The 18,728-nt window shown below is 41.9% G+C and overlaps 1 protein-coding gene across 7 annotated transcripts in view; it reads right to left on the bottom strand.

The window, feature by feature from the left end:
* DYSF (dysferlin) overlaps positions 1-18,728 on the bottom strand; it is a 253,752-nt gene that overhangs the window by 149,260 nt on the left and 85,764 nt on the right. For 4 of the 7 annotated variants that reach the window (XM_075188311.1, XM_075188225.1, XM_075188535.1 and 1 more), the window contains exons 14-19: positions 12,321-12,389; positions 10,771-10,814; positions 8,328-8,410; positions 4,662-4,694; positions 2,459-2,574; positions 1,220-1,333 (exon numbers count right to left, since the gene is read on the bottom strand). In XM_075188311.1, coding sequence (XP_075044412.1) covers positions 1,220-1,333; positions 2,459-2,574; positions 4,662-4,694; positions 8,328-8,410; positions 10,771-10,814; positions 12,321-12,389 — 459 coding nt within the window. The remainder of the gene's footprint in view (positions 1-1,219; positions 1,334-2,458; positions 2,575-4,661; positions 4,695-8,327; positions 8,411-10,770; positions 10,815-12,320; positions 12,390-18,728) is intronic. The other 3 variants (XM_075188613.1, XM_075188390.1, XM_075188687.1) reach the window with 1 other exon arrangement.

Raw genomic sequence — 18,728 nt, 5'->3', positions numbered from 1 at the left:
CTGGCATTACACAGACCACATAGAATCCATAATAGGACAATGTCTGTAAAACGTATAATCTGAAACCAGTACAATGGCCATAGGTAATGCACATTATATTATTGTTAAAGAGAACGTAAGATGTAACGGGCAGAGCCCTGTCCACCTTACATCTCAGGTCTGTCCGCCTCGTACTTCCTTGATGCTTCTTTGTATTCATGTCACTGTTATTATCTGTATCTCTCACTATATATATTATACTGATGTTGGTTATATTGGGCTATGGTGCTTTATAAATAAATGATGATTGTTTGGTATCTGCGTTCCTCCGATACCCACATTTCTGCCCCTAGTGTGACCAATATAGCCTCTGGTGTGATATTCCCTGTGTGCCAGTTACTGGTCCCCGATGTGCCACTTAGGGGCATATTCAATTCTTTATTTTTCCCGCCGCGTTAAAACTACTACCGTCATTACGGAAATAGTTAGCTGGATTTCAGCTCGCGGCTCAGGGAGCTGCGAGCTCAAATCCATCGAGAAAATTACCGTGATAACGGTAATAGTGCGCGAAGCGTGAGATTTTCGGCGTTTCCGCCGACAATTGAATATGCCCCTTACTGCAGCCAGTGAAGTCACCCCACGGTACGGCCACACACATAACCCGTGTGCACACTGAACACACAGTGAAAACACGCTCACAAGTTTGCAGCTCTTGGGTCCGTTCTGGTAAAGTTCTTTGACCCCAATGTTCCACCACTCGGGCGTGCACAGAGTATACAGTAACCTCTGTGAGGCCGGTTATAGCACATCTAATAGATGAATAAAGTGCTTATTTCTCTACGTTAATAACCTTTGTGTGCTGTTCCTTCCTACGTACATGGAATAACCCGCAGAGTGGTCTGAGCTATGTTATCCACCAGCCCGACCAGCAAGAGTCTGCACAGAGATTAATAACCTGGAGGAAAGCTCACATAGTCCATCAAACCCCCCACACTGTATTTATTACTTGTTAGAATAAAAGGAACACAAATTAGCCTCTTGCATGTGGAATTCATACACTGAGAATAACATCCGCAACCCAATTAAGATAATTTACAACTTCCTCCTTGAGAAGGGAAGCACCAGCCCTTAAATCGTTCCCAGGTAAACTGTGCGGGATCTGGATAATCATTTAGTGGAATTAGCAGATGTTTTCATTTCTATACATTTCTCCGTCCGATCCCAGGAGAGCTGTCATTACCTCGACTCGTAAGATGTCATCGGAAGAGATGTCCTCCACCTTCTGCTCCGCATGTTCCACCAGCTTCGTCTGGAGCTCCAGCAGGACTCGTCCCCGGTACGCCACTCCTTCTCCCTTCAAGACCAAGCAGAGGACATGTCAACACTACAGTATGGGACAACAGCTGGAGCTTGCAGGCTGACAGCAGCTCAGGAGAAGGAACGGAAAGCTGAGTATTGTGTCTGGATGATGGACAAGCCGGATGGAACGTGGGACAAGTACAGGGACTGATAGGGACGCGGGTGGATGCACACCCCATCTGTCATGTTGGATGTGATTTACTGATGTCAGTGTTGTATTAATGTGTGAAGTGTACGAAGCCAGACACGCTGAACGCAAACAAACGGGATTTACAGACAATCAGAAGATGGGTTTAGGTAGGAAAGGAAGAACTGTTCAAGATTCAACTTAGGGAGAGAATTAGTCTAAGGTCTAAGAATAGGTCTAAGAGCAATGTCTATGCTTCCAGTGACCTCCAGAGATCCTTCTCGTCTTCCCACCAGTTCCACCCCCAGTAGAGACCAAGTCAGCCCAGACAGGCTCCTCACACGCTCTGACCCTACATGCGCGAGCACTGAGGAGGACAGACCACCGCTCATCTTAGCTCCACGATTCATCTCAGCCTCCTAAAGTCTCCCTATAAAACAATGTGACCCTAGTGCTCAGTGTCCCGGGGACTCTCCTCGTAGGCTCCAAAAAGTTGTCGGTCCAAAAAGCCGCAGTTGAGCACGTTCACGTTCTGAGCATGCGCATTGTGGAAAAACACAAAGGTACCCCACGCAAACGGCCGAACATCTCACTCTGTATCAGGCCCTTTGTGTCTATGTCACAGTCCTTTTCTACGTGAACCCACCAATGTGTAAGTGCATGTCTGTTACCTAGGAGACTGCAAGCTTGTCACTCTGTTTCCGATTTCTAGGCAGCATCTGAGTGATGCCAGATAGTGATGCTCCAATCTCAAAAGTATCAAAAAATGTATTGGACAAAGACAAGGTTGTGTATACGACTTAGCACATGAATACATCGGCTGTGGTTGTTATCAATGTTTAATAGTAGAGGTTACCGACTCTTAAACACAAGTTGTGAGAGCAAATGAAAATTCTGGAAAGAAAGCTGGTAATCACATGTTGAGAGAAATGCGGTTTATGTAGGTAGTCGGTGGCTGTGCGGCACAGCTCAACAGTAAGAACAGCCTCTTACCTTCCCCATGTTCAGCTCCTCGTAGGGGTCGGGGAACCCAGTAAACTCTCTCGGACTGCCATACAAATTCACGTAGCAAGGTCCAAAGGTCGGGAGGAATCCCAAACTGTCGTCCACTAGGATCAAAGGACACAAAATAAATTTCTCGACCACAGTAAGACATAGATCAACCGCTCCAGAGGTTTCTCTGCCACACCTCCAAGGACCAGTAACTCTCCCAGTCTAATGCCAGCATGTAGCTCCCGCCCCTGCCCTATCATGACTGTGTCACTGTTGTCCATTATACATAACATTCAATTAATAGTATTTTTACACACAAGTTCTTAGAACAGAATAATGAAGAAGACTGTCAAAGTTTGTTTATATACAGACGCCGTATCTATATTTAATGTCAACTCTTGTTCACCTACTGGCACTCAGTGTCCTGCAGAGGGCGCACCTACCAATAAGAGAAACTTGTGACTCTCCGACCCCGGTGGAACCTCACAAAGTGCCAGGATGCTCTGCCAACCAGCGGAAAAGTATTATGCCTATAGGTGTCCTGGGTTTTGGATTGTGCCCAGTACTGACACACACAAAACCTGAGAGTACTGCGCTACAATATAGCATAGCAATATATCCTTTCAAAAATATAAGAGTGTACAGACAGGGGTGGCAGTGTTACTAAAGAGGTTCCGCCATTGGTCCATAGGCGTCAACATGAAACAGGAGTAACGATAAGTGTGTGAGTCTTTCTGTGGGACCCCCTCTGCTAGTGGTAGAACCGTACGTGGATGGAGATCACAGAAGGCAGCACTGTCAGACATTCTCTTATCAATATTAGTACATCACATGTGGGTAGCACGGTGGCTCAGTGGTTAGCACTTCTGCCTCACAGCACTGGGGTCACGAGTTCGATTCCTGACCATGGTCTTATCTGTGTGGAGTTTGTATATTCTGCCTGTGTTTGCATGGGTTTCCTCCGGGTGCTCTGGTTTCCTCCCACACTCCAAAAACATACTGGTAGGTTAATTGGCTGCTATTAAATTGCCCTTATTCTCTCTGTCTGTGGGTGTGTGTGTTAGGGAATTTAGACTGTAAGCCCCAATGGGGCAGGGACTGATGTGAATGAGTTCTCTGTACAGCGCTGCAGATTTAGTGGCGCTATATAAATAAATAGATGATGATGATGATTGTATCACTTCATACACCCGTGTGGCCAAACTAGGCAGTAATCCCACCAGCTAGACACCATAAGGAGTAGTCCCTTGGGCCAATTGCTTACATTTACCTGTAATCTACAATAACCCATTGAGTGCAAGCTCTAGGGTTGAGTACGTCTTATTAGAACCCAGCAGGGACTGAACGATGCATTTTCCAGCATACACTAATTTGAACCACTAATTTTTTTTTTCTCAGTTTAAAGTGTTTTCACTTTCATCTACACACACTGGGGGGAGATTTGTGAACACTGGTCCACAAGAAAAAAGCTGCATATCAGATATCAACCAATGAAACGTTCCCTTCATTTTCTAATATGTGCTGGGAAAACATCAGATAGAATATCATTGGTTGCTATGAGTTACAGCACCTTTCTGGCACCATCCCCTGTGCTCCTGAAATATTCATCCTACAAGTTATCAGTTAAGTCCTCGTGACTCTGTTGATGACCCTGGAAACCGAAGCGGGTTTTGGAAGAGGTACCTGGAAGAATGACTGATAGGGCAGGTCAAGCCTAGAAACACAACTGCCAGCACTCAAGAGAACGAGACTCCCATTATCACAGAAACAATGCAGAAATAATACCGTGAATTAGGAATCACTTTCACTCATGCATGGAGGAATGTGACTGCAGTACTAGTGTCGTGCTTTGCACCAAAACAGGTTTTTAAAATATGCAAAAGGTAGAACTTAAGTGACCTTTGCTTCAGGATACAAATCACAAGAGCTAAAAGCCGCCAATTTACAAATGTGCAAAAGAAAAAATAAGATATTAAGGGTGAGAGTTCTCACTGTGCCCAGCTAGTGACAGCTCATTAGCAGAAGAACATAGATTTTTCAAAGTCTCTTCTCTGTGTCTGGAACAAACTCTCCGCTCATATCGTTACCTCACTTGGACACTGGCATCTAATCAGCAACGTGGCTGGAGGTGAACACGTATTAAACATTGTTATTCATTATAATTACTGAGGATCCATAACAAAAAATTTTTTACTTGACGTACAATTAAATACCGAAGACTTTCCCGCTGTCTCATCTGAAGCACAAAGAAACAACTATTGGTTAGAAAGGATTGCAATGAGAACATTGTCAGACAGTCTTATAAAGAAGAACGTTGGTAAAGATTAATAGATCACTGAATATTAGAAGATTAATTATGTGTTAACAGAACCTTATAAATGGATTAAATCAGTTACAATGAATCAATTGCACAACACAGGGTTAAGTAGCTGGAAAACATGGGGAGTGTGTCATTGATCACAGCCTCTGACGTATATTCGAAGACCTGTGCGGTATATATTCAGATGCCTGTCACTCAAAGTACTCTGACAGAAACTTTTGAATGCTTAAGATTGTTTAATCAGAAGTGAATAGAATAGCAATGTATATACCAACCCGTTACAATCATATTTAACACTTTAGCTACCAGGGGAGACCCAAATGCGTGAATTTAATATAATTCTCTAGAAATCAACCTTGGGTTTGAGGGAGGATGAAATTATTCAATATTTGAAAGTTTTTGTAGAACGATAATTGGAATGTAATAGTGGGAGGAAGAAAACAGACAGGAGAACTAGTGACAGTACGGAAGGTGAATACACGTGAAGAGAGGTGTGACAGGACGACACTCCATAGATCAGAAACAGTCATGCAAGCCGGTGATTCATGCACTGCATGCAAGGGTTAATACTGAACATGAGGAGCTCAGGAATCTCAGGTAAATGGCCCCATATAATCTGGTATCATTATTTGTCTACTTCCTGGTATATACTCTCTAGATGAGACATGATCACTTTCCAGTACAAGACTCAGCAAACAGTGATAGCAGGGTGGTAAGGAATGCTGGAACTTGTAGTCCCACAACACCCAGAGCACTACTGGTTTTGCTTCCTGAGAAATGACTGCCATTCGCTCTTCTATAACCAAGCAGTAGAACCTGACGACTAATCTCTGTCATTTTACCATCTCTACTTCGGACTGGTCCAACAATTAACGAGAGTACTCCCATTGCTGAGAGTTCTGCCAGTGAAGACCTATTACCAATGTGTAAATGATATTATTTCATGGTGGGCCGTGGTCTTTTCTCGTCGGTGACCATGTTTACTCACAGAATAAAATGACAATGTGACAAGATAAATACAGACGGATGTATCTCCCTGTATTGTATTGAGTTAGGGCCATGTGAACACAGGAGCTTAGTTACCAGAACAAACACTTTTTTTACCAATCTGTTTATTATATATATATAAACATTGCTTTTTATTGGGATTTTCCTAAAGTATGATGTATGATGTGTTTTTTCGATGCAGTTTTGTTGCATATAAGTATAAGGAGGTTTTTAAACCTGACAAAAGAAAAAATACGAAAAGTTGAAAAAGGATGAAAAATGTCTCAACAAAAAGCAAATAAACACCAATGTACACAGACCCTTAGTCTGTGCTACTTAACCGTTCTAATCTCCATTCTGTCACTCTGTGGGGGTCACTACAATGGGGAGGAGAATTACACAACTCCGCACTGCTCCCAATCTCTCCTACTGTGATGCAGCTGGGCCCCTAGACTCACGTATTTGGGGCCACTCTGCACTGACTAAACCGACCGTAGGCTTCTGACTGGACAAGTCCTGACACCAACCAATCTGAAGCTGGCTGATATTTCTACCAGCATGTCAGAACTGCATTCTCAGTGATGTCACTGGTTCCTAGTGACTGGATAAGCTGCATTCTCAGTGATGTCACTGGCTCCTAGTGACTGGATAGGCTGCATTCTCAGTGATGTCACTGGCTCCTAGTGACTGGATAGGCTGCATTCTCAGTGAGGTCACTGGTTCCTAGTGACTGGATAGGCTGCACTCTCAGTGATGTCACTGGTTCCTAGTGACTGGATAGGCTGCATTCTCAGTGAGGTCACTGGTTCCTAGTGACTGGATAGGCTGCACTCTCAGTGATGTCACTGGCTCCTAGTGACTGGATAGGCTGCATTCTCAGTGATGTCACTGGTTCCTAGTGACTAGATAAGCTGCATTCTCAGTGATGTCACTGGTTCCTAGTTACTGGATAGGCTGCACTCTCAGAGATGTCACTGGTTCCTAGTGACTGGATAGGCTGCACTCTCAGTGATGTCACTGGTTCCTAGTGATTGGATAGGCTGCACTCTCAGTGATGTCACTGGTTCCTAGTGACTGGATAGGCTGCACTCTCAGTGATGTCACTGGTTCCTAGTGACTGGATAGGCTGCACTCTTAGTGATGTCACTGGTTCCTAGTGACTGGATAGGCTGCACTCTCAGTGATGTCACTGGTTCCTAGTGACTGGATAGGCTGCACTCTCAGTGATGTCACTGGTTCCTAGTGACTGGATAGGCTGCACTCTCAGTGATGTCACTGGTTCCTAGTGACTGGATAGGCTGCACTCTCAGTGATGTCACTGGTTCCTAGTGACTGGATAGGCTGCACTCTCAGTGATGTCACTGGTTCCTAGTGACAGGATAGGCTGCACTCTCAGTGATGTCACTGGTTCCTAGTGACAGGATAGGCTGCACTCTCAGTGATGTCACTGGCTCCTAGTGACTGGATAGGCTGCACTCTCAGTGATGTCACTGGTTCCTAGTGACTGGATAGGCCACACTCTCAGTGATGTCACTGGTTCCTAGTGACTGGATAGGCTGCACTCTCAGAGATGTCACTGGTTCCTAGAGATCTAATTCAGCTACTGACAAAAGGTGCTTTAAGTGTGGTGACATTTACTAGGATAGGGCAGCATCCATTAAAGAGGAAGATAAAATATTGATTGGTAAATTGACTTGATAAAATTGAGTCTAAAGAACTAAAACTCACTTTACACTTTTCATTCTTAGGGGCTGATCAATTTGGCCAAATTATTCGAGGAATAAGGCCGCCTGCGCACTATTACCGTTACTACGGTAATTTTAGGGCAGATTTTTGCTTGCAGCACTCGGGTCCGTGAGCAAACATCCAGGTTAAAACTACCGTATAAATAGTAATACAATTAGTGCCGCGTAATTCCTAACATGGCCGACTTGAATCGACCCCTTATAGTTTTCATATTGCTGATATTACTTACAAACATCTGTAGGATCGATTCCAAGAGGTGGCCCTAGGGCCACATGTGGCCCTTTGGTACTTTTTCTTTGGCTCCAGCACTTTTATTAGACTAAAAGTAACGTGTGGCCCTTCTGAAGGTTAGAGGGCCACACATGAGGCTGCCCACTACTGCTCTATACAGTGATACATTACAGGATCCCTCATCTCACAGGCCCTGGTATAACGTATATTACACACATCTATATCGTCCTCCTCTTATACACAGAGAAGGGTCTGAGCTACAACAGCTGAAATAAAATCAGTAGGAGCGGAAGTTATTTTTCATTTCTCAACATAAATGAGTAAAGAATTAAAGGTTTGTTAATCTCCATGACGATATTATTTAACTGCCTGCGGTAATGTTTCCTTACACGCCTCACTGAACCCTACTGCCCAGAGACACCAATGTAAGTATAACGTGTGGTTACAACACACATGAGCTGCAGGCAGTAAAGTCTGACACCAACAGAACCCGGCACCGTGCGGTTTAGAGGCTTCACCAAGACGCAGCCAATAAGACACCCCTATATCACAACCAGAGGCAAAGAAAACTGGGGGGGGCCTTACCTTCCAGCTCACCCCCGGGAGCGGAGATCTTCGACATGTTCAGGTAAGTGGTGCCGATGATGTCATTGTGGGTCAGACGGTCCCTGAAGGGAGAAACACCGGAATAAGGAGGGAAAGAACCAGCTAACGGGCTACTGCTCCTAATGGTGTTATAGATCACCAGGGCCACAGGGACACACAGGGCCGAGGTGACTTCTAATATCTGTATTACGGTGCAGTAAGGATGTGTTGTTCCAAGTTCTCGTAATGAACCCTGAAGCTATGACATCAGAACTCACTGATAATAAGCGATGACATCAGCACTGGTCATACAGACATCATTACACATATATTAACATCACTTTTATATTTTGTCATTATTTTCGTATCGTGGTTATTGTTTCCGGTCCCATTTCAGAGCTGCAGGATCCAGAAAAGGGCGAGAATTCCTAGGGTGTTTGGGGCGACTCATGTCACCCGCTCTGTTCTAGGGGTTAATTTAGTAACGTCCATACGTCAATTATTTTATTGTGCATAATATACACATTTCTGTACTGTGTGTGCGCCATCAATATCCATACGCCCATAAACAGGTTTTTATGTATCGTTGACTTGTACTCCTGGAAAGACTAAACTAGGCCGAGCAGGCGCAGGCAGAGTACGTTTAGGGTGACTTTAAATAATCAGAGGTGGAAGGACCCCAGGGTCCCCTTCTAGGCGGTGTATCTCTTGTAGCCGGAGAGCAGGCTCAGCGATACCCAATGATGAGGAGGAATTTCAGCAGCACTTCAGCCGCTCCTGATTGGCTGATTGCATATTGATACCTCCAGCTGATACTTAAATCATTAGCATTACAGCTATCAACATATACCAAGTGGCAGCCATCTATGAGCAATACTTAATCACCATTTCTATTTCAACTATGGCAGGAAATAACTTTCCCAGATGTTTGTATTTAATGACATCTTATATTAAAAATTTGACCTTCATATTTATTAATAACCGTTAAGACACTATTCTCTCTTATGTATACGACACTTAATTACATTATTATATTCTGTACAATAAAGGTAATGTGACTTCAACATTCACTGCTAACCGCTAACACTGCCAACCCGGATCTCTGCCTGGGGCGTAAGTATACCCCCCTGCGCGGCTGGCGCACATGCTGCTCTGCATGAGCGGGAGGCGCTTTAATATGTTTTTCTATATACGTGGGAACGTGTCCTCTTTTAAAGCTCCCTAGTGACGGGACGCTCACCGGCTGATAATCATAGTAATCACTGTACAAATATTCATCCACCAAGTGTTTATGTCAACTATAAGGGCCCGGGGAAATGCATTGATTAGATTATAAATCGCTATATACATCAAACAGCGTTCTGAGCAGTAAAGGTAAACCTGTATAAAGATACAGAAATGTTGACAGTAGTTGACACCACTTGGAAAACGCATCATCTCTATCGGAATACAGATGTACCCAACGTGCGCACAGTTCTACACACCATATTATCCTGCTCCTGTGCCGTATATGTCATTTTCTGGCGTTTAATTCTAATACCCTCCTCCCCTTGTAGCTCATAGTATCTGCTCGATCACGGGGGCCAAACCTGATCATGTACTTAGCAGCGCATGTTGCCAAATTCCTCTTCTTTTATTCACATTTTTAATGGTAAAGAAATCAGCCGTGCATTAAACGTAACAAGCTGAGACGCTTCTTGGAACTAAACAGGCAAATAGCACCTAAATTATAGACTATTACCTTACATAAATTACACACTAATAATAGACTCTAATAATCGCACACAAAAAAAGGCTTTGAAGAAAAATAAAACGCAGCGCTTGACATATATATAAAAAAAAAGTACAATTTCACATTTTGGCTTTAAAGTCCCCAGTGATTTATATATTGTATATAATTTGGGTCTTTGAGACTAAATTTGGAAATAAAACAAGGTATCTAAAAATAAACAGAGGTCTGTGTGATTCCTTCTGACTAAAGTGGTCTACCACATGTCCTACAACTGGTGCGTACCCAGCCCTTCGCTGTTATAAATAGCTGCATATTAATCACTGTAGGGGGAAGGTGTGATAAGTGTTTATAGCCAGATGTACGCCGTAGGATGGGGTAATAGGGTACAGCTCCCAGAGAAATGTCTTATTCTACAAAGTGACAGATCCCTGATTCACATACACTCAGATGTAATCTGGTACATATCGCACCACTGTCAGTATCAGACCAAGGTGTTGGTTTAATATACCTCTCATTATTATACATTGATCTTATAACCTTGTATCTCAAGTGTGATAATTCTATGTCTGTGTAAATGGATGGTTACAGAAGAGAGAACATAGACCAGACCTCAGTCATACATCCAGGATTGATCAATATTAATAAACTAAAGAAGAATAACCCGGACTGGAGAGCTGGTACCTGGTGCAGGGGGGATGTAGAGTAACTTACCAGTCTGTCAGCCGCACTCTCATCTTCTCACACATAGACGGGAACTAGGAGGAGGAACGACACCGTCACAATCATAGTTATATAAGATTGTTACTCCCAAAGTAATATGTGATTGTTACTCCCAGACACATAGATATATGTGATTGTTACCCGCAGACACAGTTATAGGTGATTGTTACTAACAGACAAAGTTATAGGTGATTGTTACACCCAGACACATAATTATATGTGATTATTACTCCCAGACACAGTTATATGTGATTGTTACTCCCAAAGTAATATGTGATTGTTACTCCCAGACACATAGATATATGTGATTGTTACTCCCAGGCAGTTATAGGTGATTGTTACTCCCAGACACAGATATATGTGATTGTTACTCCCAGGCAGTTATAGGTGATTGTTACTCCCAGATACAGATACATGTGATTGTTACACCCAAAGTAATATGTGATTGCTACTCCCAGACACATAAATATATGTGATTGTTACTCCCAGGCAGTTATAGGTGATTGTTACTCCCAGACACAGATATATGTGATTGTTACTCCCAAAGTAATATGTGATTGTTACTCCCAGACACATAGATATATGTGATTGTTACTCCCTGGCAGTTATAGGTGATTGTTACTCCCAGACACAGATATATGTGATTGTTACTCCCAGGCAGTTATAGGTGATTGTTACTAACAGACAAAGTTATAGGTGATTGTTACACCCAGACACATAATTATATGTGATTATTACTCCCAGACACAGTTATATGTGATTGTTACTCCCAAAGTAATATGTGATTGTTACTCCCAGTCACATAGATATATGTGATTGTTACTCCCAGGCAGTTATAGGTGATTGTTACTCCCAGACACAGATATATGTGATTGTTACTCCCAGGCAGTTATAGGTGATTGTTACTCCCAGATACAGATACATGTGATTGTTACTCCCAGGCAGTTATAGGTGATTGTTACTCCCAGATACAGATACATGTGATTGTTACACCCAAAGTAATATGTGATTGTTACTCCCAGACACATAAATATATGTGATTGTTACTCCCAGGCAGTTATAGGTGATTGTTACTCCCAGACACAGATATATGTGATTGTTACTCCCAGACACAGATATATGTGATTGTTACTCCCAGACACAGATATATGTGATTGTTACTTCCAGACAAAGTTATATGTGATTATTACTCCCAGGCCGTTATATGTGAGTGTTACTCCCAGACACAGTTATAGGTGATTGTTACTCCCAGGCAGTTATAGGTGATTGTTACTAACAGACAAAGTTATAGGTGATTGTTACTCCCAAACACAGTTATAGGTGATTGTTACTTCCAGACAAAGTTATATGTGATTATTACTCCCACACACAGTTATAGGTGATTGTTGCTCCCAGACACAGTTATTAGTGATATTGTTACTCCCAAACACATAATTATATGTGATTGTTACTCCCCACAGACACAGTTATACTCACAACCCACAGACACAGCTTTATGTTAGTTAAACTGACATTTATGGGTTAATCTGTGTCACACTCACCCGGATGGGTAACGTGATGCTTTGGTTCCACTGTGGGTTTGCATTTTTCTCCAATATCTTACTGCAAAGCTGCAATAAAAACAGACACTTAAGACCTTGGATCCTACATGGAATGGATCTGTCGTCTATTTCATATATCCAATTCAGAAGACCGCAGTACATGAGGTAATGTATGACAATTCCAGGGACACAGTAAGCGTAGGTCAGAGGTCAGGGATCATGGAGGTGATAGGTTTAGGATGTTGTGTTGGAGAGGATCATTCTGTACGTTCATACTGAGATCCCTACATCCAGGAGGTCCTAATGATTCCCTTTAGTGATCTTTAGTAATACCGCTGTAGTGACGCCATATGGCTGGGCTAGATCATTGTTATTGATGTCAATCTTATAAAACAATTGCTAAATAAATATAATGAAAACAATGACTTTGGGCCTGAGTCATTAAGAAAAGTAAGGCAAAAAAAGGAGTAAATATTCTCCTGGACAAACCATGTTACAATACAAGGGGTGCAAATTAATTTATTATTTTGCACATAAGTTAAATAATGGCTGTTTGTTTTTTCATGTAGCACATAAATACGTGATAGCTTTATTTTTACACTGAAATGTAAAGTTGATATAGGACATACTCTACCCCAACTATAAATCTGTCCACACATTTTAAATTGACCTCCCCGTTAAATGCAACATGGTTTTGCCCAGGTGCAAACTTACTCCTTTTTCATGCTTCGCTCTCCTTAATGACTCAGGCCCTTTATGTATATATTTAGTGTTAACATTAGATATCTAACAACAGGAATATACTGGCTTATCTTAAATGTTAACACATCTATTACATTTCTATTTGGCTGTTTTTACTGTGGCTACCAATGTGTACATTTTACTATTAATCGTTTTGCTGCACATGACCACAGAGTTTGCTTAGAGCAGGAGAGCTTGTAACCTAATAGCTTCACAAATGTGGACTATCTTATTTGATGATCTAAGTTGGACTCCTATTGGTCACCATGACATGCAAAAGAACATCAGTGATCCCTCAAGTGTACTCTTTGAAAATATCTCTCTGCGTGGCGAAACGCGTTAGAAAAATCCGGGCTAGCACTAGGATTATTTCTCGTTAGCTGGTTGACTTTACCTGGATTCTTCAAGGAGGAGGCCATTGGTGAAAGAAAGATTTATATAATTTTTTTATCCAATACCAAAAGGATTATACACTCAGAAGCTGCTGTGGAAAGGAGCCACCACAAAACGGTGATAAATACCTATATGCCTATTGTGGATCATACAGAGGTCTGACAGCGCTGGTGAGATCAATACCAGCTAATCACTCCACTATCTGGGTCTCCTATCGACACCACAGGACTCTAAAGCAGCTTTTCCTATGGAACAAAAAACGTATTCAGGAGGTGCGTTTATTATGGCGTGGAAACATTGTTTCCCCGCTAACGTGGTTCAGAGTGCATAATACTATATTAGCCAGGTGGATATTGTTCTTACATATTATATATAGTCCGTTGAATTAAGAGGGGCTATTAGTGCAATTTTAATTTTTGCTTTTATATACTTTAATTTTTTGTATGTTTTTTTTAAATGTTCCGTTTATTGCCAGTACGTCCATGTTGTGTTGTTGTTGTTTCTTCCCCCAAATCTATTCATAAATTACTCAGCGCAGGGTTTGAGATTTGGTTGGTTCTCAAAAGAGGAAGCAAATCAGATAGCTTTTATGGGGCTCTTGTTGGGAGACAAAGTTACAGCAAATTATCTTCATACTTAGTACTTAATTTTGCTCAGTATTCATAGCAGAATGAGAAGGGAACAGACCACAACTATGTAGAGAGAACGTTTATAAGATGTCAAAGACAAATCCACTTACAGAGGAGAAGGTCCTAACATAACTCTGAAAGTGGACAAATATACGGGGCCAGGTGGGACACATTATGGGATGTAATTATTCACCAGTCACTGTGGACAGTGGTAGTTGCCAAAGACTGGAAGAGAGCAGGTAAGTCCATAAGTGGAAGTGGAGACAAGGCTTTAACTACAGACCAGTGAGCCTGACACCGGGCAGTGAGCCTGACACCGACCTTTGAGCCTGACACGAGCAGTGAGCCTGACACCGAGCAGTGAGCCTGACACCGAACAGTGAGCCTGACACCGATCTGTGAGCCTGACACCGACCTGTGAGCATCATCATCATCATCACCATTTATTTATATAGCGCCACTAATTCCGCAGCGCTGTACAGAGAACTCACTCACATCAGTCCCTGCTCCATTAAAGCTTACAGTCTAAATTCCCTAACACACAGACACACAGATCAAGAGAGACTAAGGGCAAAAGACTAAGGGCAAATTTAATAGCAGCCAATTAACCTACCAGTATGTTTTTGGAGTGTGGGAGGGAACCAGAGCACCCAGAGGAAACCTACGCAAACACAGGGAGAACATACAAACTCTCACAGACAAGACCATGGTCGGGAATTGAACTCATGACCCCAGCACTGTGAGGCAGAAGTGCTAACCACTGAGCCACCGTGCTGCCCAATACATCACACCAACCAGTGAGCCTGACACCGGTACTGGGGAAACTCATGGGATTGGTGCTGATAGAAAGAACTATACAATATCACATATCCAGCAACTTATAATTGCCCAAACAGCATAGGTTTACTGGGGGAAGATTGTGTCAAAGAAATCAGATTGACACATCATCATCATCATTTATTTATATAGCGCCAGCAAATTCCGTAGCGCTGTACAATTGGGAACAAACATTAATAAGACAATACTGGGTAATACAGACAGACAGAGAGGTAAGAGGACCCTGCTCGCAGGCTTACAGTCTATAGGACAGATCTGACCCCATCGCACATGGAAGACTGATAAATGGAATTAAAGAGATAATCAACCTTCTGGCCAGCGACACAAAGATAAATAAAATGATTGATGGTCTAAGGCAGACTACAGGGATGGTTTGTTGTGACTTGGTTTTAAAAATTTGAAATTTCTATTTTATAATAATTCCAACAAGAACAAGTCAAGGTGTAAACAAGCAACAAAATAAAGGACACTTCACACAACAGGAATGACTTTGCATTGCACCCATGTTATTTTGATTTAAGGATATTATAAAAGGGTACAATGGAAGCAGGAGATGGGATGAAAATCGAAAAACATAAAAATACCAGGCAGAATGACTCAAAGGGGTGCAGGAAAGTGTTAGGAAGTAGTGTATACAGTGTAAGGAGAGCTGTCCAAGGACATACGTGTAATAATATCTCTTCTAGTACTACATAGGAAGGGCATTAACAAGGCACAGTATGGAATCACACATCAGAGATGGACAGGTTGCAGAACATGAGAACGTACACTACAACTGGGCGAAATCTGAGGACAATTACTTTAAAAGGGAAGTTAATGGTACAGGCTATGGAAGCCAGCTGAAGACGTATACACATCAGGTTACAGAGGACCAGGAGGGCAGAGTTTTAGGATTATTTACTAATCAGCATAAAAAGAGGCAGCAGAAAATGGGGATATAACATTATAGAATATCTCCCATTGTCAGGGTACAGAGAGGCTCTTATTACATAACCTGTGAGGGTCTGGTGAACACAAAGATCTAATCGCAGCAATGGTAAGAAACGCAGAATAAAAAGCAGCATCGCCACCTTCTGGTGAAGGCTATGATTGCATTTCTGGAAAGATGGTCTGATACAAGAGCTGGTCCTTGTGTTGGTTTATAAAAGGTGTCATATAATGACTGAGACTAAAATGAGAAAGAATCGTGTGAGAAAGAGGAAGACAGAGATATAGATAGAGAGGAAACAGGAGAATGTGAGAACTACAGTCATGGCCAAAAGCTTTGAGAATGACACAAATATTATTTTTCACAGTCTGCTGCCTCAGTTTTTATGATGGCAATTTGCATATACCCCAGAATATCATGAAGAGTGATCAAATGAATTGCAATTAATTTCAATGTCCCTCTTTGCCATGACAATAAACTTTATCCCAAAAACAACATTTCCACTACTTTTCAGCCCTGCCACAAAAGGACCAGCTGACATCAGGTCAGTGATTCTGTCGTTAAGAAAGCTTAGAGTGTTAACAAGGACAGGGCTGGAGATCACTATGTCATGCTGATTGAGTTAGAATAACAGCCTGGAAGCTTTAAAAAGAGGGTGGTGCTTGAATTAATTGTTCTTCCTCTGTTAACCATGATTACCTGCAAGGAAACATGTGCAGTCATCATTGCTTTGCACAAAAAGGACTTCACAGGCAAGGATATTGCTGCTAGTAAGATTGCACCAAAATCAACCATTTATCGGATCATCAAGAACTTCAAGGAGAGAGGTTCAATAGTTGTGAAGAAGACTTCAGAGCGCCCAAGAACGTCCAGCAAGTTCCAGGACCGTCTCCTAAAGTTGAATCATCTACAGGATTGAGACACCACCAGTGCAGAGTTTGCTCAGGAATGGCAGCAGGAAGGTGTGAGTGCATCTGCACGCAAAGTGAGGCAAAGACCTTTGGAGGATGGCCTGGTGTCAAGAAGGCCAGCAAAAAAAACACTTCTCTCCAGGAAAAACATCAGGGACAGACTAATATCTGCAAAAGGTACAGGGATTGGACTACTGAGGACTGGGGTAAAGTCATTTTCTCTGATGAATCCCCTTTCAGATTGTTTCGGGCATCTGGAAAACGCTTGTCCGGAGAAGGAAAGGTGAGGACTACCATCAGTCCTGTGTCATGCCAACAGTAAATCATCCTGAGACCATTCATGTGTGAGGTTGCTTCTCAGCCAGGGGAGTGGGCTCATTCACAATTTTGCCTAAGAACACAGCCATGAATAAAGAATGGTAACAAAACATCCTCCAAGAGCAACTTCTCCCAACCATCCAAGAACAGTTTGCTGATGAACAATGTCTTTTCCAGCATGATGGAGCACCTTGCCATAAGACAAAAGTGATAGCTCAGGGATCAAAACATCCAAATTTTGGGTCTTTGGCCAGGAAACTCCCCAGACCTTAATCCCATTGAGAACTTGTTGTCAATCCTCAAGAGGCGGATGGAGAAACAAAAACCCACAAATTCTGACAAACTCCAAGCACTGATTAGACAAGAATGGGCGGCCATCAGTCAGTATGTGGCCCAGAAGTTGATTGACAGCTGCCAGGGCGAATTGCAGAGGTCTTCAAAAAGAAGGGTCAACACTGCAAATATTGACTCTTTGCATAAACTTAATGTAATTGTCAATAAAAGCCTTTGACACTTATGAAATGCTTGTAATTTTACTTCAGTATACCATAGCAACATCTGACAAAAAGGTCTAAAAACACTGAAGCAGCAAACTTTGTGAAAACCAATACTTGTGTCATTCTCAAAAATTTTGGCCATGACTGTAAAGTTAGGACACCAAACACTGAGGACAAATCAACTCAGAAGGAAGAAAGGGGGAGTTATGTGTGTGGCCAAATTCTTTTCATCATCAAAATGAGCCACTATCTCCTTTGTTGGGCTTATTTTGTCAACCTTGTCCTCTCGCTGTCTGCTTCTGCACCAAAGATCAGGGCTCTCTTTACTGTTGTAATTTCTATGCCCAATGAGCAGGCCCCCCTCTACTCAATTGCAAAAGAAAATACCACTGCACTAGGTATCGCTATTCCAGTGTCATAATTCTTATCAGTTTGTAAATGTTTAAATAATATGGTTACTGGATGGTGCACTTCTACACAGATAACTAATATTAGGGCAAAAGAAGAAAGGATAGAGAGGAATTGTGTATTCGAAGGCACTCCGCGATATCAATCATAAATTAAAATATCTATTTCTTTATTAGTATACTTTAAGAAAATCCCTCCTAATTGAATAGCGAAATATTAAAACCAAAGTGATTAAAGTGAATTAAAATAGCAAGATAAATTGCTATGCCCCGCTACTTAGTATTTATATGTATAAGTATTCAATGTATAATATAGTAATCACTCCTATATTGGACCAATCCAACAGTTGGATACCCCTCCAAATCAAGATGATTTGAATATGTGTGGTATAAATTAGACTAAATGTCGTGGTAACCTTAATTGCAACAATATGTGGGTGATGAGCTTGGATAGAGTCTCTGGCAGTTATTTAATCAATCCAATATCCCAATAATCCTTTATAGTAACTGTATTGGTCAGTAATGGGATATCTTCATGTAATAAGAACTCCATATAAATCTGAAACACACTCTTAATGTGATCACACTAATCGGCAATACATGCTTTTGTATAAAGCCCAATAAGGGCTTAAGCATTTGTGTGTATCTATAATGGGATTACTAGGACTTGAATAAAGTCTCTGCCTAGCGATTGTATAGTTTAGTTGTATAATCTGGCACTATATTGCCCCAGTAATTCCACTTGTA

The sequence above is a fragment of the Mixophyes fleayi genome, chromosome 1 (assembly GCF_038048845.1).
Source record: "Mixophyes fleayi isolate aMixFle1 chromosome 1, aMixFle1.hap1, whole genome shotgun sequence".
NCBI lineage: Eukaryota > Metazoa > Chordata > Amphibia > Anura > Limnodynastidae > Mixophyes > Mixophyes fleayi.
The sequence above is the reverse complement of the archived record's forward strand: the minus strand, read 5'-3'. Positions and strand labels throughout refer to the sequence as shown.